This window comes from Bos grunniens, chromosome 4 (genome assembly GCF_055505025.1).
Source record: "Bos grunniens cultivar Pamir isolate PY7600 chromosome 4, Bosgru_T2T1.0, whole genome shotgun sequence".
Classification (NCBI taxonomy): Eukaryota; Metazoa; Chordata; class Mammalia; order Artiodactyla; family Bovidae; genus Bos; species Bos grunniens.
Genome location: NC_141168.1, coordinates 42,109,660 through 42,133,798, shown reverse-complemented (window position 1 = coordinate 42,133,798; position 24,139 = coordinate 42,109,660). Strand labels below are relative to the sequence as shown.

The window sequence follows — 24,139 nt, the reverse complement described above, 5'->3', positions numbered from 1 at the left end:
AAACTGGCCTCAGTGCGCATGTGCGCGGATGTGCGTTGGGTCTTCGGGTAAAGATGGCGGAGCGTGGTTACAGCTTTTCGCTGACTACATTCAGGTATGGAAGGGACTCCCGAGGTCTTCCACGTAACCGAGGTAGCAGGAGCTCTGCCGACCAGGTTTTTACCTTCCTGGTCTCTGACTTGGCTCTTCCTGAGGGCCTAGTAGGAAATGGGGGTGTAAATGCGAGTTTGCCAAGTCATTTGCGGGGCCTTCCCGCGGCCTGGGGAGCATTGGTGCCTGGGGACCGTGGGAACGCGAGTCGGGGTATCCTGGGAGATCTAGGCGCTGTGGGAAGTTGAGGCCCTCACCCAGGGATTTTCTTTCGCTTTGGAACTAGAGAAAAAGGCAATTTTGAATGAGCTGCTTCCAGGTTTCCTGTCCAGAACTCAAAAGATTTCCTTCCTGACTCAAGTAGGCCTGATTCAGGAGCTTCTGGAGGTCGGAATCTTGGTCAGCTCTGTGGGGTTCCTTTTTCTTGGAAAGACCCAACTTTACAGTTCAGTTCTAGTCTTAGCTTCCATTTGGCGCTGATGTCTTTGGAAACCTTTTCCCGCTTTCCATTTCTTCGGTGCCCCTACTGGAAGCTTAAGAACTGAAAGTGAAAGTGGTAATGTTTCTAGCCCGTTGTCTTTGTGTGCTCCAAAATAGGCTGTATTTGCTTTGGGGCTGTTATTTTTGAAAGGGGATATGTTTATTTAAAGAAAGATTGTAGGCTTTTAAACTTTAGAATATTTATGTAAGCATATTTTTCAAAATAAATCAGAGATGCACTATCATCGTTCCCTGTGTAAGAAAACCGTCACCAAAGGCTTTACTGACGGGAGAAGGATTCAATTTTGCCATTTTCCTACAGATCAGTAATGGCCTATTTAATTAAAAATATTATCTGACAGCTAAAGACAGGCGGCATCTATCTTGTTGAGTACTTTCTGTGTGGGTGGAGCTTACTCCATCTCTGTAGGCTACCCTGTGTGATACATGTTTTCTAAACATCTTACAGATGAGCTGACCACAACTCAAATTCAATAACTCCTCCCTGGTCATAGGTTAATATTTAAACTGGGTTCTTTCTGACGACAAAATTAATACACTTTGCATTACTGTGTAATGTTTTCTTAAAATACTAGAATATTTATCTTTAAAAAAAAAGATCTCATATACAATGACAGGAAACAAAGTTTGACAGGTCGCTACTGTTCGTATTCGGAGACAAAACCTGGACCTTTAAGAAAGTGTTATCCTAATCCTAGCTGAAACATGAAGCAACCATATGTTATCAGGGACTGAATCTTTCTATAGTAAATTTCCTTGTTTAAACACACTTTTTTTTTTTTTTTTAATATGATGGTGCAATTCTGTTTTGGATTTTAAAAATTGTTTCTAGCCTGTTGTAATCAGAATTATTAATGGTAGACGTGATAAGAGACTATACTATAGGATGAAAAGGTGTTCCTGAGGATAACATTTAGTTGGGGATATTGACAACCAGTAGGCTTCCCTCATAGCTCAGCTGGTAAAGAATCCTTCTGCAACGCAGGAGACCCCCCGGTTCAATTCCTGGGTCAGGAGGATTCGCTGGAGAAGGGATAGGTTACCCATTCCAGTATTCTTGGGCTTCCCTTGTGGCTCAGCTGGTAAAGAATCTGCCTGCAATGCGGGAGACTGGGTTGGGTTGGGAAGATCCCCTGGAGAAAGGAAAAGCTACCTACTCCAGTATTCTGGCCTGGAGAATTCCATGGACTATATAGTCTATGGGGTTGTGAAGAGTCAGACAGGACTGAGCGACTTTAACTTTCACTTCATTGACAATCAGTGGGTAAACAAACGGGTGCCTACTCATACACTCTGAAGAATATTTTTCCTTTACTCAGGAATTTTTATTAAGAGAGGGTGAAAGAAGGAATGTAACTTTAGATTGGGTGGTCAGGAAAGACCAATGCTTGGGGGTTGTTCCGGGGGACTGGAAGATGAAAGGGAGCCAACTATTTGAAAATTTAGAGGTAGGGAGAGTTGCAGACAGGGAAAAGCATGTTTGAAAGTGCTGAAGTTGAGAGAGACTGAATTGATAGAAGTCCAATGTGTTAGAGTATAGTGAGCAGGGAGTTATCCTGGGTCTGGACCAATCTTGCAGGGCCCTGTAGGCCAGAGTAAGGAGCTTTTATTGTTAAGTGAATAAAAAAATTAAAGGATTTAAGTGGAAGATGTTATGATACAAAAGTAACTCCGGATCAGGGAATGGAAGTAAGAGTGGAAAATAAGAAGACTAGTTGGAGGGCTATTTCAGTTATCCCTGATAGAGATCCTGGGGCTTTGGAATTGCACTGCTCAAATCAGCTAATTTTGTCATTTAACAGTCTTTAGACTGCTGCCCCTAGGTTTATTCCTTAAATAGGTGTGGATGTATGTCTGTCTGTCAGTCAGATGAACCTGGTCATAGGTTATGTCTTGGTGTATTGATTGAACAGAGCTTACACTTTGTGAATGTTACAAAATAATTCAAGTGTGATGACTCTGAGCCAGAGAGGAAGCATGGGACACTTAGGTGTGAGGGTGTGGGATTCAGCCTAGTCTGGGTGGTCAGGGCAGCTTTCCTTGAGAAAATGACACTTCTACTAAGGATTGGAGAATGACTTGGAAGGAGGTCACCAGACAGTGGTGAAGTGCATTGCAAACGGATTGTCTTGTCAGAGGGGATTTTTGAATTCTAAGGGTAGTCATGTTCTCTGGAGAGCGATGGCATGGTTGTGTTGAGACTTGAGTGACAGTATCTATAATTTTATGAAGATGAAACAAATGACCTTCTGAAACTGAAGATTATCTTTTCAGTAGTAGACTGGATATGTGGACCTAGCTTGTGTCTCACTTTGGACAAATTATTTTCATTCAAAGACTTTATCAATCAAATAGAAGGATTGGTGATGTTTATGGTAATTTGTTCTAACACTCAGCAACTAGACTGAAATAATATATGACCTAAAAAGCCACTTTGGACCTAGCATTTGACTGTCAAACTCAATGGAACCAGATATGTTAAGTATAACCAGCTCACAGCATCTTGAAATAGTTTTTTTGTTGTTGTATTTTGTTGTGACTGACATCTAGATCTTACGTGTTAGGTCATGTCTACATTATAAAATGTTAAACTCCACCCACATGGAATATATGCTGTTATTTGGTATTTAACAGACACATACATGTTCTTAATAACAGTACTATTTGGTGTTTACTTAGTGCTAATTTTGTGCCAGGAACAAAAGGCATCATTTAATCTTCACAACAACCTTTGAACTAGGTAACACTATTATCCCCATTTTACAGATGAGAAAACTATTGGTGAGTGGTGAAAGGAAAGAATAATGATGCTGCTTTAAATGGCAGACAAGAAAAATCAACCAAAGGAGAGAGATTAGTGTTTCATTATGAATATGTTCAAATCACCTAATAAATTTGGTTTCTATATAACTTCTGATAAATTTTCAAAGCCCTTCTATTCCTTGGTGCTTGATTAGTGGATTTGGCCTATTTGCCTGCCCTTTTGTCAGACATGCTCCTATAATAAATATTTGAGAATGTGAAATTTAGCAATACCTTTGTTTGTTTTTAAGCCCGTCTGGTAAACTTGTCCAGATAGAATATGCTTTGGCTGCTGTAGCTGGAGGAGCTCCTTCAGTGGGAATTAAAGGTAATTAAATGCTTCGTTCACTTCAGATTCCTATTAGTTGTAATGCTCTTTGGGGATTAATAGGCCATTAATGTAAAATAAATAGTTGTGGCAGCATAATTTTTAACAGTTCTTTTGTTAATCTACAGTATTTTGATGTTTAAAGAATAAGCCAAAGAAGATGATTAAATTTTTTAACTTAGAAAAGGTTAATTGTAAAATTTAAGGATACCTTACAAAAATGTATCATTGGTTTTTATGTTTCAAATTACAAGAACAGTAGGCCAAGTAGGCAGAATTCCATAATTTTAAAACTTATGTACTCTAAGGTGTCCTAGAATACTTTAGGAAAAGTTGCATAATATCTTTAACTCAGGGATTTCTTGTGCAATACAGATGACCATTGAGGGAAAGCTGATTTACCATTCCTTTGGTGATTCTAATGTAGAAACTCAGAAGAAAAGGTTTTATAAATAAGAAAATAAAGGAGTTTGGCTGAAATGCTTCTGTAATTAGAAAACTGTTAAAACAGAGTGTTTAAATGATTAAACATTCAAGTCGCTTTTCTTTTTTTTAAGCTGCAAATGGCGTGGTCTTGGCAACTGAGAAGAAACAGAAATCCATTCTGTATGATGAGCGAAGTGTCCACAAAGTGGAACCAATCACCAAGCACATAGGTTTGGTGTATAGTGGCATGGGCCCAGATTACAGGTATCTTGTATAACCATCACATGAATGCCTTGTAATCGATACTTTGGGAAGAAAAACCAAGGGATGTTTTCCTTTAATCGCCTACCTTCTTGTTTTTTGCTTAGTTGAACAACAGCAGCTGAAGTTAAGTTAGTTGCCAGTATGAGGCAGACTAGGGGTTACTTGAAGGTGAAGAATTCACTTGTTAAAAGAACAGATGGATACAGTACTTACCCCGTCACCTCTGTTCTCTTCTACCATCCAAGGCCTCAGCAATACATGTTATAATAAACTGTATTTTTAAAAAGTTTACCAAACAGCAAAAGAAAGCATACTATCCAGAGTTAACTTCACTGTATTTGTTTCTGTTTTTAGCAAAAGGACAAAATTCTCAAAAAGGCCACTGGAAGTTGTAGACTATGACAGCCAGTTAGGATCCAGACGTTTATGTAGTCTCTTCTTTAATATTCACAGGAAGAGAGTAATCTGGTTCCATTAGGGTACCAGCAACTTTAAAGAGATTGACAGTTTTCTATGTTTGTCATTTAACAATTGAAAGGATTATTATTACTTGGTTATTGATTATGTGGAACAAGATAGGTAGAGCCAAAATTTCACTTTCATGAGTCGGCAACAGCACTCATGTCGGTTCACCGACATATGCTTCGGCTTCACTGCAGTGGAACCTGTTGCCGCTGCAGGGGGGAGGCTGCAGTGCACTACCACTCACAGGATCAACAGACATGGCAGGAGTCTTGCTCAGAGGGATAATGTGTGGAGCTCAGATCAGTAGCACATGAGCAGGTAGAGGTAAATCCTGCTTGTCTTGCCAATATATTTAATTGTTATACTTTTGACAAATTTTACATTTTTTACATTATAAACAGTTTCATGGTACTTTTTGAGGTTCAGTCCGTGGACACGATTGAGGCAAAGTGAGATGCCTTAACACGTGTGTATGTGTGTTCATGCGTGTGCATTAGTGTATTGCCTGGAGTGAGATATAAAATGCTAAGGTACCTTCTCTTGGGGTAACAGGGGCATACTCTTGAAGATGCTGTGACAGGAGATAAAGCTCTCCTGTGCACTAAAGCTGTGTCTGTTAAACTGATTGATACCCTTAGTCCATAGTTTTCCTTTTGTCTTATTCTTGTCCATTTCCTGTAGTTTAGCTCTTCAGCGACACTCTGATATTTTCTTGTAAGTTAACTGTAATTGGATGTAAGAACAAGACTGGTTTATAGTTGAGAGCTACTATTAAAGAGATGCATGTCAAACTTGTGCTATAGTTGTATGCCTGTAGAATGTGACTGAGTCTTGAGGATGTAAAGCATCTGAATTTGAATTAAGTCTTATTTCTTTTCTGTTGTTCAGGGTACTTGTGCACAGAGCTCGAAAACTAGCTCAACAGTACTATCTCGTTTACCAAGAACCCATTCCCACAGCTCAGCTGGTCCAGAGAGTAGCTTCCGTGATGCAGGAATACACCCAGTCAGGGTAAGTTGATTTTATTATTTGAAATGTGTCATAAATTAGGGAAAAAAAAAATCATCTTTGTAAAAGTAGACATATTTCAGAAAAAAAAAAAGAGGACTTAGTATTCCTGTATTTCCTTAATCAGTGAAGAAAACCACTATGAATGAATAGTTCTGATCTTAACTACCTGAAATATTTTCTTAAAGAGAAAGCGGGAATGTTTTATTGCTGTTCATGTAACAGCAGAAAGCAGCTTCTAGATAAAGTCCTTTTGACAGTGATTAAAACATTTCTTTATGGGCAGGCAGTCATTGCTGCTTCCAGATTTATCTTCTAGCTGGAAATGATTGTAAGCACTTGATGAAAGCAGTAACTGACACATCTGTATTCATTTTAATTCCAGTGTTCTTGAGTTGGGTATGAAAATGATGAGGTAATTGCTGATATGTAAAACCAGTGGAAAAGCTGCATTTGGTGAAATCTGTTATTTTATTAGGACATGAAGTGTTACCCACACTTATTAACCTCAATATTTGTATCAGTCTATTTACCAAAATGATTTGACTGTTGTTCCTCAGTACCATAAATAAAATTCATTTTGAATTGATTTGTTTAGAAAGATGTTAAATGCTTTTTAAGGAACTTAGAAGTCTAATTCGGTTACCTGATAACTTGCTTTGCTTGAGAATATTAATAACTTCTTACATTAAGTTGACTTAACACCATGAAGGTGCCAAGTAATTTTCATTTCTCTTTGTTCAGTGGTGTTCGCCCATTTGGAGTTTCTTTACTTATTTGTGGTTGGAATGAGGGACGGCCATATTTATTTCAGTCAGATCCATCTGTAAGTACCATAGATGTACTTGAGGGGTTTGTTAAAGTGCTCTTTGAATATCTAATAAAAATAGAAGCCATAAAAACCTTACAAATTAGAGTATTTTCTCTTCCATTTGGGCTTTAGAAGTAATACATGTTCACTTGTACATTTAAAATGTTGATAACTTCATCTTCTGATAAGGAACCTCCTTTGGTTCTGCCCTCTGTTCTTCTGGCATGCTGATTAACTTCACATACTTAGAATGATTTGTTGAAGTAGTTATCAAATCTCTGTAAATCTGTGGAATTCTTTTAAAAATTATGATTAAAACTAATTTTAATTTTAAATTCAGTTAAAACCTTTCTGGGAGTGGGCGGTGCCCTTTGCCATTAGTTTAATCTTGGGGTTGACTTGAAGTGACTCTTCTGCACAAATATTGATGTTACTGTCATGACTTTGATGTTTTGCAAAATGAGTGAGTCGTCTGCTATAAAGCAGAAGATTGGTGTCTGGGTTGGCAGGTGTCTGGAGAAGGCACCACTCCTCCACGTGTGTCTCACGTCTGTCACTCATGTTTGCTGTGAGGAGACCCGGAAGAAAAGATTCACTACCAGAAACTGATCTTTCATAGTTTATAGATCATTAGGTAATGGCAGGTTTACTCAGCTCACATCTTGTACTCTAGCTTTGTAATCTGAAAAAGCAAAAATATTTAGGTTGTTAATTAAATCAGAAAAATTAAGTATTTGAGGAACTTTGACAGTGTCTGTTACCCCATATCTGAGCTTCTGAAGCTAAATGCCAAGTCTTCTTAATCTTCCTTTCCTGAGAGTAGAAGAGCCACCATAATGGGAATCCAGCTTTCATCTTTTGCCCTTTCCCCCTACGTATAGCTAAAAGTCACTTGTTTTCTTTTAAAATATGGTCCGTTGCTTTCAATTTCTGTATATGTGTGCATATGTACTTTTTCAGTAGATGAGTCATATATGTAGCTGTTTTCATGTAACTTTGGATTACAAAATATCACACCTTTGAAAATTTTTAGTGCAAAGCTGTGTCTTTTTAGTTTGTTCACTAATGATGATGGAGAGCTGGTCACCGTTTTTCAGTCAGATAGGATTTTTAGAGCCTTTCAATTGTAGTAAGTTAAAATATTACTTTTGATTATTTGCTCTAAATTAACCTCATTTCTTTTTTTTTACATAAATTTTATACAGTAAATTATACCTATTTGATGGGGTTTTGATGTATTAAATACCTGAGAAAATCATCAACACAATCAAGATGCTGTACCTCCAAAAGTTTCTTCTTGCCTCTTTATCACGTTCATTTATTTTGTGACGTAGCTTATTGCATTCCAGTAAATATTCTGAAAACCTTAGAAGTTAGAGACAAATTATGGAACTGAGAAATAAATGTCAGAGTCATAAATAATTATATTAATGATTTAAAATGTGTGTTTTTGTTTTTTTTCCCTCTTCCTCTCCTGATTAGGGAGCTTACTTTGCCTGGAAAGCCACAGCAATGGGAAAGAACTATGTGAATGGGAAAACTTTCCTTGAGAAAAGGTAGATTTGTAAAACTAGATTCATTACCACACTTACTCTATGGTCTTCAGCTCTCTGTAAATAATATCATTAATCTATACACAAATTTGTTGCATGACTCTAGCCTAGCTACTGATAGAACAAACTTACTTGTCTGTACTTGGGCTCCCCAGCCTTCAACATATTAAGTGGTAATATTCATTTCTTAAGGACTTCTCTTTCTACATTCTCATGTTTTCCTAAATGTTTTTTATTTTTTTTAACTTCATTTTTTTCTACCATCTCAAAAAAAAAAGACCATTGGATTTGGAGTAAAAAATTTGGGAAGAAAACTTTTAAATGGTTTTACGGTTCTCTGATCCCGGTCAGCAGAGCTCAAGCAGTCATGGCCAACCACATCGTGCTCTACACCGGCGCCAAGATGCCCATCTTGGGGCTGGGCACCTGGAAGTCCCCTCCAGGCAAAGTGATGGAGGCTAAAGAAAAAAAAAAAAAAGAAAACTTTTAAATGGTTTAAATGATAACAGTTGGTATGTGTGCTCAGTCACTCAGTCGTGACTGATTCTTTGAGGCCATGTGGACTATAGTCTGGCAGGCTCCTCTATCATTTTCATTTTGACAGTTACCCAAAAAAAAAATTTATATATATATATACACACACATATATATATAGTGAACCCAAATACCTGGTGTCGATGATAGATTAAAGATGTGACATATGGGGTTTCCCTGGTGGTCCGGTGGTTAAGAATCCTGCCAATGCAGGGGACACAGGTTTGATCCCTGGTCTGGGAGGATCCCACATGCTGCAAAGCGACTAAGCCCATGGGCTACAACTCCTGAAGTCTGTGTGCCTTAGAGCCTGTGCCCCTCAATAGGAGAGTAGTGCCTGCTCACCTCAACTAGAGAAAGCCCGCGCACGGCTACGAAGACCCAGTGCAGCCAGATATAAATTAAAAAAAGATGTGATGTATGTACTTGATAAAAAGTGGAATGATACATAAAAATCTGCCCCTGCCCAGCACAGCAGACTGCCCGCACTTAATTCCAGCTGTATTCTAGACTCAGCATTATTGTAGCCCACCAAAAAGTGTCCTATGTTTTGGATGGGAGGAGTCTGCAATTGATTTTAACCACCAAATGAACCTTTTCAGTACATTCTCAGATAATATTAATGCTAAGATTACTTAAAAATCTTAGACCTGGGATTACTTGGTAAGCTTAAATAATCTTAGGATCTTAAAGTACTTTCTTTTTCCTCTTAAGTATTATTGGTGAGTCTTCGAAACATTATGAAACTTTACTAAAGGTTTGATTTCTCGGCTTTATTTTTGTAAATTGTTATAATATTGCCACCACATACTGATCATATTAAAATAGTTATACTTAAGGAAATTTCTTAAGTAAACTCGTGTTAGGGTTACACTCTTCATGATGTCAGGAATGCACCCCCAATAATTGTCAATTTCTTATTTTGGGGACAGCTCAGTGAGGAGACTAGGAGAATTAATCTGTAACTTAATATTTTTAAGAGTGTCTTATTAGGTGTTTAAAAAATCTTATGTTGTTGCTATCATTGTGTTTTCTTAGTCATGAATCATCTTAATAGTGCCATAAGTCATTGTTTTTCTTAAAAAAAATTCTTTAGATATAATGAAGATCTGGAACTTGAAGATGCCATTCATACAGCCATATTAACCCTAAAGGTTAGTTCAATATCTAATGATTGGATTTGTAGTGATTTTATAATTAACTGTTTGGAAAATTGACCTTTTCCTCTCCTTCATCAGGAAAGCTTTGAAGGGCAGATGACAGAAGATAATATAGAAGTTGGAATCTGCAACGAAGCCGGATTTAGGAGGCTTACCCCAACTGAAGTTAAGGATTATTTGGCTGCCATTGCATAATAATGCAAATAATGAAGTGACTGAAAATCCAGAATTTCAGATAACTTCTCTACTTAAACATGTTTAAAGTATGTTTTGTTTTGCAGACTTTTTGCATACTTATTTCTACATGGTTTGATGGACTGATGTTTTTAAAATGAGACTTATAAATCATAATAAACTCTTAAATTAACTTCCAGCTTTTTAGGAGTTAGTAAATTTTAACATAGTTATTTCCTGCTTTCCATCACAGTTGATTTCTGGAAATGACATTGAAAAGCAGAATGGTGAAATTGGTCTTTAGTCTTCACACAGTTTGGGTTAAGTCAAACCTTGTCATCTTCTTTACTGTCAGATGTTGTCTGCTTCAGGAAAGCAAGATCCTGATTTCAGTAAACACTGCTTTTGGAGCTGAGAGAATCTGTAGACTTTCATGGATTCTGAGGCAGGGTAGGAAGCATAGCTGTATTTCAGGCTCCATTAGGTGTGGATCAGTGAAACCTAGGATGTTCTATGAGATTGCCCTGGAGCTGCCGAGAGTGCTAAGCCGAACAGTCTCCTATAGGAGATGTACCATGTAGATACATAAAAAACGGTGTGCTAGTTCCTGTTGATTTTTCCATCACAAATACGTAAATGTATTTCAGAAGAGCCCCCTAGAGTCTACTAGATCTTTCTAACTCAAGGATGAACGTGAGTGCTGGAAATAAAATACTAATACTTAAATGTCAAAATTACGGCTTAAGTCTCTCCCTCATTCATGTAACCTCTGTAGTCAGAACCTTCACTGCACATTAAGACTTCCAACAGCAAGCTAATCATGGAATATCAGAACCCTGTTTACATTATATGTGAAGGCATAGCACTTAAAGCTTTCTTTGTTTTTTAAGGCATCGTAGGATGAGAGAAATCCTGTCATTAGTCTTGCTCACAGAACATAGTTTATGAATGTCATTGTTCTTACCAACAAAGAGATGGGGATTTCTGTGACTTAAATGTGGCTCAAAAGATCTCAAAAGATTTGGTTAAGTTTAGCCTTCTTAGGAAAGAGACTTATCTTGGAGTATTTTTGTCAGGATTCCCAGTTCTCCCCACTGTCACCGTTAACCCCTAGCGTAGCAGGAGTGTTATGATGAGAGATGGGAGATGCCAGCTTGACCTGTTTCTAGACGTTTGTCTTAAGCCTCATTTAACATTACAGCCTCCCCTTGTTGGCTCTTAGTACATTATGAATCCAGCATGCTAAAAAGAGAACTTAGTGGTCGAAAGGAATAGTTTTGGAGTTAGGTCTCACCTCTCCTCCTTGACTGGCTGAGTGACTGCACATGGTAATTATCTCAGAGGGTTTTCTCAGGACTAACCTCTATTCTGCAAGTGAAAGGCCTGGCAAGGTTAATGGTTAAGTTTCAGCTAGTTTCAGCTCCGTTGAATTTGCTTAGGCTCGCTAATGTCCAACATTAAGAAATCAGAGGAATGCCAAAATTCTTCAAAGAAGGGAAGAGGCATTTTTATTTAGGACAAAAAGCACATGGAGGTTGTTATGGAGTGCTAACAGAATAAATCGTATGGAATAAAGGGAGGAAAAATGAGCTGAAGCACATCTGTGTCCAGAGTCTCATCTCCGCCTCTTGCCCCATTAAGTCCAAAGCCCAGTTCAACTGAAGCTTCTCCATGAACACTTCTCCCTTGGTTCTCAGTTTGTTCTCTTCACTGACCTCAAGTTGTTCCCTTTTGTCCTAGTTCTTGGGAAACTCAAAAGTTTTTGGTCTAGAAACCGATTGCATGCATCCCTACACTTTTCCAAACTCTTCAGTCTTCTAGCCTGTGGATTCTAGCTTTTAAAATCTTATTTTAAGTGTCATAATGCTCCTCATGTACATTTTCCATTTTTGGTTCTTTTTTTTTTGTATCTTCTCTTAGAACATTTGCTTCCACTTGTTTTCTAGTTCCTCACTGAACGGTGAATTCAAGTTTTTGCAAAACAATTATTAGCAGTGAAATGTAGACATATTTAAAACTCACATGTGTGGGGGTCAGGGAGTTCAAAAGGAAAGGGGGATCAGGAAGAAAAGTAATACGGATCTTTATCAACTGCTAATTTACTGGGCACTGATGGGCTGATAAGTATGATCAGAGGATTCTTCATCTATTGCTCAATTATGTTCATGGCTGAAAATGCCTGCTCTCAGTCCTTATTACAAATGTAGGCAAGCTCTGAGTCCCTGTTGTAAAGAAGCACAAGCCTGAGAACATGTAAGAAGAGTTAGTAAGTCCTTTGGTTTAGAATCCTAATTTCTTGAAACCAGTCCAGTGGTCCTGTGTTAATGTCATATTACTTCATACAGGTCCTTCAATTGATACTCTTCCCATGACTCTGCTCCAAAGGACCTTATGGAACCAGCAATATTTGGCTACCAAATGATAGCTTCCTAAGCATGAGCTTAAAGTTGGACAGCTAACCCTGATCAAAGGCATTGTCCCTGACCATTCATCACTTTTCACTTTTTAAGTACTCTATCAGGTACTCCTGTATTTCAAAACAGTAGGCTTTTATGGTCGTTTCTGGACTCCAAAAGGTTAACTGCCGGGGTCCAGCCCCGGTGGATCCAGGGAATTCGAAGGGGAGATGGCTTCGGTGATCAGGATACGATAGAATTAAAGATATAAAGAGTGGTTAAATAAGGATAACTCAGTGAGAAAATTCAGTGGAGAAAAGAGGCTGAATAACGTGGTTTACTTGGAAAGCTAATAAAATTCCAAAATAAGGAATTTACGTCACCTACGTAGGCCACAGGCGTCCTCCCGTTCTCCCGAAGGAGAGGAGACACTAAGGCCTCCCTGGTCAGATCTTAGAAGCCCAGGCAAAATTAGTAGGCTTGACGAGCTTCCACGCCCCAGATAGGACTTCAGCCAGAAGGTGAGAGAAAGAATGACATGGGGAGACCAAATTTCGGTGAACAAGGCCCGCACTTTATTTTCCAAAGTAGTTTTTATACCTTAAGTTGTGCATAGAGGATAATGGGGGAAGGGGTAGAGTCAGCAAGGACAGCAGTCCTTGATCCTAATTGAAGCCAAGCTTTCTTCCTGCAAACTTATCATATGCAAAAGTTTAGGTGATTTACATCATCTGGTCAAGAGGCCTGTTAACATTTTAAGATCCTTTCTTCAGAAAACTTATTTTTCTCTAAAGGTGATTATTCTAAAGTCAGGTGCCACCCTCCAAAAGCATTAAAGTTGCATTCCTATAGGGCAAAAGTGTGGTGGGCTATAACAAGAAAAGAATTAACTCAAGGGTCCAAGGTTACAAACATTAAAGGTACTACTTACATTCCTATACACCAATTATATTAATCAATACACTGCCAGGGACACAGTAGGTAAGGGATATGGAAACTTAGCAGCAAACATTGGCCCAACAAGTGAAAAACCCTTCACCAATACAATTTCTAATCAATCTTTTAACTGCTCAAAGGAATCTGTATTTAGACAGTTTAGAACATCTCATGCCTCTCACGGTTGGGAGGCTGTGAACAATCACATGTGGCCGGAATAACCTTCAGAGGAGTTTGTAGGTTGAAACACTCTTGTCACGCCCAGGAACTTTATCAACTGGAGCTGTAAGTTAACTCTTTTTCAGAGAGAGGTGGTGGGGGACAGCCCCTTGTAAAGTCAGAGGTGTAGGTGAGAGCACAAAGCAGTAAAGTAGGCAGACTCTGGTTTTGGGGGTAGATGCTCGAGAATTTCCAGGGGGACTCCTGAGGCTCAATCCTGCCTTTGCGTATGCCGAGCCTCCTTCCTCATGACCTTTGCCACGGGCGGAGTTCCTCACGCTGGCTCCCTGCAGTTAACTACCATATACACATTTTCTTCTGCAATATGAGAATTTTGAACTCGTACCTCCCTCAATTCCCCTCTGCTTTAATTAGATCACAATGTTGAGCTTAAAAGGTTTTTTTTATTGGTATGTAAGTATACTGTGAGGGCTTCCCAGATGGCTCTAGTGGTAAAGAACCTGCCTGCCAACCCAGGAGACACAGGAGACATGGATTCGATCCCTGGGTTGGGGAGCTCCCCTGGAGGAGGGCATGGCAATCCACTTAAGTAGTCTTGCCTGGAGAATCCCAGGGACAGGAGCCTTGCATGCTATAGTCCATAGGGTCGAAAAGAGTTGGAAACGACTGAAGTGACATAGCACACAAGTATACTGTGATTGCTTTTCCTCACTTTTTTGCTTTGTTTTTTTTCTGTGGCTCACTAATTCTTACCAGTTCCCCCCCCAGTAGGATTGTAAAACCCTCTTCAGTCTGTTTTCCTCTTGGTCAGATATCAGGTAATCTTAACAATTCTCACCCTACCCTTCACACCATTCCAAGAAAGAACCCTCTCTTCCTGCTCTAATCTAAGCTAGTTGTATATAGAAACTATTCTGTTTCTTGATTCAGTTCTCTTGCTCAGTTGTGTCCAACTCTGCAACCTCATGGACTGCAGCACGCCAGGCTTCCCTGTCCATCACCAACTCCCAAAGCTTGCTCAAACTCGTCCATGGAGTTGGTGACGCCATCCAACCATCTCATCCTCTTCCCCTTTCCTTGACTGGCTGGGTTTAAGAATTCTAGATTAAAAAGAATTGTCTCCACATTGAATCTCTTATTGGATACTAGATCGTTTTGTTTTTGCTGTATTTTTCACTTGTTTTTTTAAATTCTACTTTTTAGTAGACTTTTCTACTTTTAGTAGACACTTCCTACTTTTCTATTGATGTTTTTAAGATTTGGGATAGCACTTTTAAATTTGAAGAACTCTTTCCTATACTCCATTATCTCCCCTTTAGAAAAAAATTCTCTTGATTCATCTGAGTGAAAGTGTTGGTCACTTCAGTCGTGTCCCACTCTTTGCACCCCCTGGACTGTAGCCTGCCAGGCTCTTCTGTCCATGGAATTCTCCAGACAAGAACCATTCCCTTCTCCAGGGGATCTTCCCACCCCAGGGATCAAACCCAGGTCTCCGGAATTGCAGGCAGATTCTTTACCATCCGAGCCACCTGAGAATGTTAGTTTAAAGATACTTAAAAACAAAACATTTGTCCTGCTTTCTGTTTCCTTTAGATTCCAAACAGAAAAATGTTTGTAAGTGCTGTTCGTGAGTCCCAAACCTGCTTACTGTGTGCTCAGTCATGTCCGACTCACTGCAACCATAGCCCACCAATCTGTCCATGGGATTCTACAGGTGAGAATACTGGAGTGGGTTGCCATCCCTCCAGGACATCTTCCCAACCCAGGAATCAAACCCAGGTTTCCTGCTTTGCAGGTAGATTCTTTACTGTCTGAGCCACCAACTGGGGGATGCCAAATATCACCTATAAATCATTTCTCTGTGGTCTTTCATGTGCTCTGTTACAGAGAAAAATAGGGTTTGGGGGAGAGGGTGATGAGGGGAGTAGGACAGGAGTGCCTTTGTTTTGAGAGGGGCAGAAAAGGGGCCAACAGCATTTTACTATTCAGGATAGTAACTTGCAGTCTTCGTAATGTGTCTGGAACCTTTCTAATCCCCTATCTTCAACGTCATAAATGCTAGACTTCTGCCTGGGGAAGGATGGGTAACAGTCCCAGTTTCACAGGACTGGAGAGAGGACTTCTGTGTCTGTTGGATATACAACATAAGCAATGCCCATTTCCAGTCCTGCCTCAACTACTCCCCTAGTATCCAGAACCTTCTGGGAGTTCTGCTTTGTGAATCACTTGATGCAGTTTTGTCTATGCTAACTACTCCATCTGCAGAGAGGCTTGGCTTCCTGGTTCAAATAAAGTGTATCTTTTAGGCTAAAAGGATTGAATAAATTAATATGTGAAATGCACTCAGAACAATGCCTGCCATATGTTAAGCATTGAGTAAGTTTCACTGCTCTTGGTCTTCGAAAAATGTATTGACATGTCTCCTGTGCAGTCTTTTCTTTTTTTTTTTTAGCTTTGTGAGTTTGTTCCTTATTTTTGGGGGGTCCAAAATCTCTGCAGATGGTGATTGCAGCTATAAAATTATAAGACACTTACTCCTTGGAAGGAAAGTTATGACCAACCTAGACAGCATATTCAAAAGCAGAGACATGGCCAACAAAGGTCCGTCTAGTCAAGGCTATGGTTTTTCCTGTGGTCATGTATGGATGTGAGAGTTGGACTGTGAAGAAAGCTGAGCGCCAAAGAATTGATGCTTTTCAACTGTGGTGTTGGAGACGACTCTTGAGAGTCCCTTGGACTGCAGGGAGATCCAACCAGTCCATTCTAAAGATCAGACCTGGGTGTTGTTTTGGAAGGAATGATGCTAAAGCTGAAACTCCAATACTTTGGCCACCTCATGCGAAGAGTTGACTCATTGGAAAAGACTGATGCTGGGAGGGATTGGGGGCAGGAGGAGAAGGGGACGACAGGGGATGAGATAGATGGCTGGATGGCATCACCGACTCGATGGACATGAGTCTTGAGTGAACTCCGGGAGTTGGTGATGGACAGGGAGGCCTGGTGTACTGCAATTCGTGGGGTCGCAAAGAGTCGGACACGACTGAGCGACTGAACTGAACTGAAAGGAGCAGGCAGGCACAGGATAAAATTTAACTTCAAGTTCTCTAATTTTTAGAATGAGGCTTAAGGACTTCCCTGGTGGCTCAGACGGTAAACCGTCTTGCCTACAATGCGGGAGAACCGAGTTCGAGCCCTGGGTTGGGAAGATCCTATGAAAAGGGAAATGGCACCCCACTCCAGTACTCTTGCCTGGAAAATCCCATGGACGGAGAGCCTGGTAGGCTACAGTCCATGGGGTCGCAAAGAGTCGGACACAACTGAGCGACTTCACTTTCTACTTTATGGGTGACTCTGGACACTGTAGCAGGGTTAAGGTCAATTTCTCAGCCCTTCGGAAGCCACTGACCATTTGTCGTCTTTAGAAAGGCAGAGGATCTGTGTATGACACTATGCAGAGTCCATGATGATGCAGTGGTGAGTGCTTTGGCTTGGAGTCAGAACTCTCAGCTCCAGTATTTACCAGCTGTGTAACCTCTGACAAGCCTCTCCAGCCAGTTTTCTGTTAAAATGAGCCAAGCATTTTCTACAACAACCGTCGTCTGGCACTCTAGGGGTTTGAGCTTGACGGCAAAGAGATGTGCTTGGCCCGAGGAGGGGAGCTGGGTGCCACCGGGAGATTTTCTCCACCAAAACGCATCGACTCCCGCCCCAGGCAAAGTCTTAACTGTTAGATCAAATGCTAGGGTGCGGGTTCAGCCGACCAGGCACGCTGGGGATCGAGCGGTCGGTGGCCAGTGAGAAAGGCGCGGTCCTGAAAGTTCCACCCCTGCCCCTCCCCTGGAGCCAGGAAGCCGCGCGTCCCTGGGTTCCCTCGGCGGTGGCAGTTAGGAAAAGTCGGTGCCATCAGCAAACATGGCCACCATGCTAGCGTCAGCCCCGCTCTCGAGGCCGCGCTGCCGCCTGGGAATCGCGGACTTGGCGTCACCCGGCGCGGGGCCACGTGACGCGTTAGGCGCCCGAGGCGGTAGGGCTTGCGCAGGCGGAGCAGCAGCGGCGGCCTGAGTTGGGTGGGGGCTGCCCGGTGAGGTTTCCCGGCGGGTCTCGGCCTCGCGCGCACGTGGCCCCCTGCTCGCGCTCGCAGTTCTGGGCTCTGCCGGTGAGGAACCGGGGAAGGGGAGAGGGAACGGGGCGCCCCTTCTGAGGCTCGGAGGGGACTTAACTGGCCCCGCCCCGCGAGGAGGGTGGTGGGCGCCGGGCCGCCGACCGCCCTCCGCCCGCGCCGCAGACCCGGCTCTGGTCGCGGGGGCTTTTGGAGCCCCAGCCCACCCAGCGGGGCCCGCCGTGCAGGTGGACCCGAAAGGGTCGAATGCGCCCTCTTGGAAGGCCCCACTGACCTCAGGCCCGCCCGCTCGGGCCGCCACGGCTGCTCCGTAGAGTTTATCTTCAGGCTTTTCTTTTGGAGTGGGAGCTGGAGGCAAGTCGGTGGGCTCCTTCGGTCTTTAGAAATAGGCTGGGTTGACGTCACGGGCAGGAACAGGCAGTCTTGATTGCTTGGCGCATGTACCATATGCCCCTGGGAATCACGAGGTAGGAGGTTGAAGGAGACCCAAGTATGAAAAGCTTTGAGTGCTCAATTTAGGAGAGAGTCTCTTGTTTTGGATAATTTATTTTTTTTGGACAATTTTTTAACCAGCCAGTCTATGCGGATACTTTAACCATTTTATCGTGACATTCCGAGCCTTCTAAGATTTCTTGACAGCCAAATAGTAAGGCTGCTTATAAGGAAATTTCTTATGTAGCAGGTTGCCAGCCCGCTGCATTTTATCCTAACCTGGGTTATATTGTGGATCCCATGACCTTCAAGCTGAAAAAATGAAAGTGTAAAGAGTCTTGCAAACCAGCGTAGGTAAGGAGTTCGGAAGTATAGCGGTCTTCCTTTCCTTAGCTCTCAGAAGAGGAAGTCACTCCAGACACCCAGAATCCCAGGTTCATAGTCTCGGGGCCTCCATAATCTTAGCTGTCCGATTGGAATCTTAACAATCCTGAGTGAAAAAATGCTTGCAGTTGATTTATTTGTTTTGTTTTCTTAGGAAAGGAATAATGCTGTCAGCATGTCTGCACACTCCATGCTCTGTGAACGCATCGCCATAGCCAAGGAACTGATCAAGAGAGCAGAATCACTTTCCAGATCAAGAAAAGGGGGCATCGAAGGTGGTGCCAAGCTGTGCAGCAAGTTGAAGGCGGAATTGAAATTCTTACAGAAAGTAGAAGCTGGAAAAGTAGCTATTAAGGAGTCCCACTTGCAGAGCACTAACCTGACACACCTCAGAGCCATCGTGGAATCAGCAGAAAACCTGGAGGAAGTGGTCAGTGTTCTCCATGTCTTCGGTTACACAGACAGCTTTGGAGAAAAGCAGACCCTTGTGGTGGATGTTGTTGCAAATGGTGGTCATACTTGGGTGAAAGCCATTGGCCGCAAGGCTGAAGCTCTGCATAATATTTGGCTGGGCAGGGGCCAGTATGGTGACAAAAGCATTATTGAGCAGGCTGAAGACTTCCTCCAGGCCAGTCACCAGCAGCCCGTGCAGTATAGCAACCCTCACATCATCTTTGCATTTTACAATAGTGTCTCCAGCCCCATGGCTGAGAAGCTGAAAGAAATGGGCATATCAGTGAGGGGGGACATAGTAGCGGTGAATTCTCTGTTAGATCACCCTGAAGAGCTCCAGCCCAGTGAGAGTGAATCAGATGATGAGGGCCCTGAACTTTTGCAGGTGACCCGGGTAGACCGAGAAAACATCCTAGCAAGTGTCGCGTTTCCTACAGAAATCAAGGTGGACGTGTGCAAAAGAGTCAACCTGGACATTACTACTTTAATTACCTACGTATCTGCCCTCAGCTATGGAGGCTGCCACTTTATCTTCAAAGAAAAAGTGCTCACGGAACAAGCAGAGCAGGAGAGGAAAGAGCAGGTTCTGCCACAGCTGGAGGCATTTATGAAGGACAAGGAGTTGTTTGCTTGCGAATCTGCTGTCAAGGATTTTCAGTCTATTCTAGATACCTTAGGAGGACCCGGGGAGAGAGAGCGAGCTGCGATGCTGATTAAGCGAATTAATGTGGTCCCAGACCAGCCTTCTGAGCGTGCCTTGAAACTAGTGGCTAGTTCCAAAATTAACAGCCGCTCATTAACAATTTTTGGGACAGGAGACAACCTGAAAGCCATTACAATGACTGCCAATAGTGGTTTTGTCAGGGCTGCCAACAACCAGGGCGTTAAGTTTAGTGTATTTATCCATCAGCCCAGAGCACTTACTGAGAGCAAAGAGGCCCTAGCTACCCCCTTACCAAAGGACTGCACGACTGACAGTGAACACTAATGATATCCTTTATTGTCATGGAAATAAGTTATTTATACCAAAGGCTGTGTCTCCCCATCTTAATTGGAAAAAAAAAATCTATGGTAAAATTAATACTTAGAACTCTTATTAATCAGTTGATGGTGTGTCTCATCTATAAAGTAAATAACCTAAAGTAGAAAAAGCATAAGAGACAACCTTATTTATCAAACTGGCTACATTATAATTAGAACAGAAATACATCTCTGTAAGGCTTGTAGCTGTATCACAATACTTTGATTTGTTTGATTCAGTAGAGCTCCATTTCCCCTAATGGTAATCACATCTCTTTGACTATGGCTACATTGCATCTTGCATTAAATATTGAGCAACCTCTGAAGCTTGCTTTTCATTATATTGATTTAGCATTTGATACGTGTTGAGCCTGGGCATTGTTTACAGATAATTTTAGATTTCCAAAATTATGGCCATTATTAACAAAAAAATACTGATTGCTATCTGTTAGGTGCAATCTGGTGGTTATGTACATTAACACAGAAGGAAACAAAGTGAAGTCTGATCACAAGAGTCCCATGAATTTGAAATACCACTGTAAAAAGATAGACAACAATCATACTACTACACGCCTAAGATGTGGAAGGTTAAATGTTAATTTGAATATATTGAAAAATATATAAAATAATTCAGATTTTACTTAAAAATAGCCCCCACATAGCCAGTATTTGGATTATGGATACTATTCTTGTTGTGCAAGTGGCAAGGGATAGGCGCATTATCCCATTACGTCTCTCTCATGAAACAGCCCCAGGGAGATTTCATGCCTGCTGCATGATACAGTTGTAATTAAAAAGAAAATTTTCATGTCCATATTGTGCTGCTGCTAAGTCACTTCAGTCGTGTCCGACTCTGTGTGACCACATAGACGGCAGCCCACCAGGCTCCCCCGTCCCTGGGATTCTCCAGGCAAGAACACTGGAGTGGGTTGCCATTTCCTTCTCCAGTGCATGAAAGTGAAAAGTGAAAGTGAAGTCGATCAGTCCTGTCGGACTCTTATCGATCCCATGGACTGCAGCCTACCAGGCTCCTCCGTCCATGGGATTTTCCAGGCAAGAGTCCTGGAGTGGGGTGCCATTGCCTTCTCCACCATATTGTGCTAGGTGTTTTATTAATGTGCAGCGAAAACAACAAAGTAGATAATGTATTGACATTTTAAAAATTGGGACTTGAGTCTTAAAGCTGAGGTATTAACTGTGCTGAGTGTAGGAACCCGTGTTAAGAACCTGATTTTGTGATTCCACAGCCTGGCCTTTTCTATTGTGCCAACCCCTATTTTGTGAGTAAACATTTCCAGCCACAGTGTTAAGTAGGTGAAATTTGATTGTCGGGGCCTGTGACAATGGAAATGCAAAATTAAGAGTATGGGATGTTTCTCTGGGAGAGATTTTATTACTAAACACATTTGCTAGGGGAAAATGGCTGTGATTGGGACTCCAATTTAGAGAGGTAGATTTAACTCATTGCAGCAGAAATTGTCTAGTGTTAGAAATTGAACTTAGGCCTTCTCAAGCACCTATTAAAGTCCTAAAGTGTTGATCCTTGGTACTATTAAGTACCTAGCGTTATAACAGTTATTGGTACAAAAGATGAATAATTGCTCCTTGCTCTAAGGAGTTCTTAGTCTGGACTGGAGGTGAACGATTGAAGTATAATGTGGTGAATTTTTGAAAATTACGTTTAAAATATTGTGTAAACAAAAAGGGAGTAATTCTTGATGTGGGGAGCAGGAAGTCAGAGGAAGTAACCTCTGAGGAGTTTGGGTGTGAGATTTGACAAGAAGTGTACAGGGTATGGATGGGAAAGGTACAGAAGTCTGACTGAGGTTCTGTCCAGAGTCCAGGCATGTGGACATTACAAAACTGGAGGTGAAGCTAGAAAAGCAGGCAAAGTTCTCTGAAGAGTTTGGCATTAGAGAGCCACTGGTGATTTTTAAGATGTGGTCATGGTCAAATCTGTTAGGAAAACAACAAAAACTTGTAGTGTGGAGGAATAGTTAAAGGAAGGGAAGATAGGATTATAAAAACGATAGTGCAGTATGGGGGGTATAGTCATGGCTGCACACTAGATGCATTCAGGGCCTGCATTCATTGTGACCCCCGTGGGCTGCAGCCTGCCGGGCTCCTCTGTCCATGGGATTTTCCAGGCAAGAATACTGGAGTGGGTTGCCATTTCCTTCTCCAGGGGATCTTTCCAACCCAGGGATCGAACCCTGCATTGCAGGTGGATTCTTTACCACTGAGCCACTGGGGGAAGCCCATTCAAGGCAGTTGTCCTAATACTTATTCCTTTGTTGAATAGACATTTACCAAGTGCCTGCCATGTCAGATGGCATGCCACTGAAAAATAGAGCAGTATAATTTTGGGTGTCAAATAGGAAATAGAACCAATACTAAAAAGTAAACCAAACTGAATCACTTTCAAGTGAGGGGCCAGGGTGGAGAATAAATGTGGTCCATATAGTAAGAAAAGACAAGTAAAAAAATTCTGGAGGGAAGCAATAAAACCAGAAAGCACAACATAAGAGTTACAAGACCAAGAAGGATATAAAACATCTTTGGAGAAGGTTAATTATATGGAAATATACAATAGCTATATACTATTTTAATAAGCTTAGAAGTTAGCCATGCTCCCTATCAGGTTGAGATGTCATCTCTCATTAAATTCTAAATCAGCTCAGAAAACACATGTTTATTATTTTTCTAACACCATGTGACTGATTCTGGAGGAGCCAAGAGAGTCTTTGGAATAAATTGATTAAAAGATACTTCAAAATACCAAAAAAATGATTTTCTTAGAGAATAGTTAAAATTGAAGAAGAACTAGAAAACCTACTTAACCCATAGTCATTGAGAACATTGTTAAAATAGTTAATGACCTTCTCCAAATTTCCAGGTCCAATTAACCTCCTTTAGGTAAGTTTTGCTTATGTTTAAATGCGAAATAATCTCCTTGCTCTGAAAAATAATATGGGCAAACTGTACCTGACACGTGACAGACACTTGATAAACGTTTGTTAAATGAAGGAGTATCATGTCAGTTCTGCCCTAAACAATTTGCAGTGATGAAAATGTTTTGGAGTTAGATAAAGTTGGTAGTTACACAACATTATGAATGTAAGCCAGTTAATTTTATGTTTTCTGAATTTCACATCAATTCAAAGAATAGTACCCTGTAAAGTGAAAGTGAAGTTGCTCAGTTGTGTCCGACTCTTTGCGACCCCATGGACTGTAGCCTACCAGGCTCCTCTGTCCATGGGATTTTCCAGGCAGTAGTACTGGAGTGGGTTGCCATTTCCTTCTCCAGGGCATCTTCCCTACCCAGGGATTGAACCCAGGTCTCCCGCATTGTAGACAGATGCTTAACCATCTGAGCCACCAGGGAAGTGACAGTACCCTGTAAGTAGGGTAGAAATATTTCGAGTATAAGATGTGTTCCAGTTACTCCCCCTCCTTTGCCCAAAATGAGAACTTTGGCTGTTCCTGTTTGGGGACAGGGCCCTTGTGAAGGCCTGCAGCCCTGTGGCTATGTCTTAATTCAGGTAATTGCACGCCAGTTGTCTCAAATCATTGTGTGTGTGTGTTCAGTTGTGTCCAGCTCTTTGTGATGCCAGGGACTGTACTCCGCCAGGCTTCTCTGTCCATGGAATTCTCCAGGCAAGAATACTGGAGTAGGTTGCCATGCCCTCCCCCAGGGGATCTTCCCAACCCAGGGATCGAACCCCAGTCTCTTACGTCTCCTGCATTGACAGGCTGGTTCTTTACCACTAGTGCCACCTGGGAAGCCCCCAGATACACTACCAGCCAATTAAGTCATTTGTACACTTGATTTGCTTTGAATTACTTTACACTTTTTGACCGTTTTTCTTAGTATGTTTCTCCATCTTTCTATTGACTTACATGTACTCTTTGTATAGTACGGACATGAGTCTTTTATCTATAGAGCATTGCTAAATCTTCTGGTCTGCCTTTGTGTGTGTGTGTGTGTGTGTGTGACTGGGAAAGTGCTGCTATGTTTATGAAACCCTATTTCCTTTCTCTCCTGAGCACACAGTGGAAACACATCTCTTAGCCTCCTCTGAAATTCCTTGCAGCCGTGGAA

The 24,139-nt window shown here is 41.5% G+C and overlaps 2 protein-coding genes and 1 long non-coding RNA gene across 9 annotated transcripts; 2 read left to right on the top strand and 1 right to left on the bottom strand.

The window, feature by feature from the left end:
- The first annotated feature begins 37 nt into the window (after positions 1–37).
- PSMA2 (proteasome 20S subunit alpha 2) lies at positions 38–10,309 on the top strand. Of its 2 annotated transcripts, none has more exons than XR_015162309.1 (8): positions 38–94; positions 3,645–3,721; positions 4,279–4,411; positions 5,765–5,887; positions 6,270–6,710; positions 8,178–8,251; positions 9,879–9,936; positions 10,021–10,309. XR_015162309.1 is itself a non-coding variant. In XM_086396044.1 (8 exons), the coding sequence occupies exons 1-8, from the start codon at positions 54–56 to the stop codon at positions 10,135–10,137; spliced, it is 705 nt and encodes a 234-aa protein (XP_086252170.1). In that variant the 5' UTR covers positions 38–53; the 3' UTR covers positions 10,138–10,309. The 2 variants fall into 2 exon arrangements, 1 of the variants encoding a protein (XP_086252170.1); XM_086396044.1 differs by having other exon boundaries at positions 6,629–6,710.
- On the bottom strand, positions 8,460–18,148 carry LOC147373978 (uncharacterized). Its single transcript, XR_015162310.1, has 2 exons — positions 18,023–18,148; positions 8,460–8,706 (listed from the first exon to the last, which is right to left on the bottom strand). It is a non-coding gene; the product is annotated as an uncharacterized LOC147373978 (long non-coding RNA).
- On the top strand, positions 15,227–20,363 carry C4H7orf25 (chromosome 4 C7orf25 homolog). Of its 6 annotated transcripts, none has more exons than XM_086396042.1 (2): positions 15,227–15,342; positions 18,719–20,363. In XM_086396042.1, the coding sequence occupies exon 2, from the start codon at positions 18,740–18,742 to the stop codon at positions 20,003–20,005; it is 1,266 nt and encodes a 421-aa protein (XP_086252168.1). In that variant the 5' UTR covers positions 15,227–15,342; positions 18,719–18,739; the 3' UTR covers positions 20,006–20,363. The 6 variants fall into 6 exon arrangements, with proteins under 6 accessions (XP_086252168.1, XP_086252169.1, XP_086252164.1 ...); XM_086396043.1 differs by lacking the exon at positions 15,227–15,342 and adding an exon at positions 17,391–17,652; XM_086396038.1 differs by lacking the exon at positions 15,227–15,342 and adding an exon at positions 17,639–17,784.
- Positions 20,364–24,139: the final 3,776 nt, after the last annotated feature.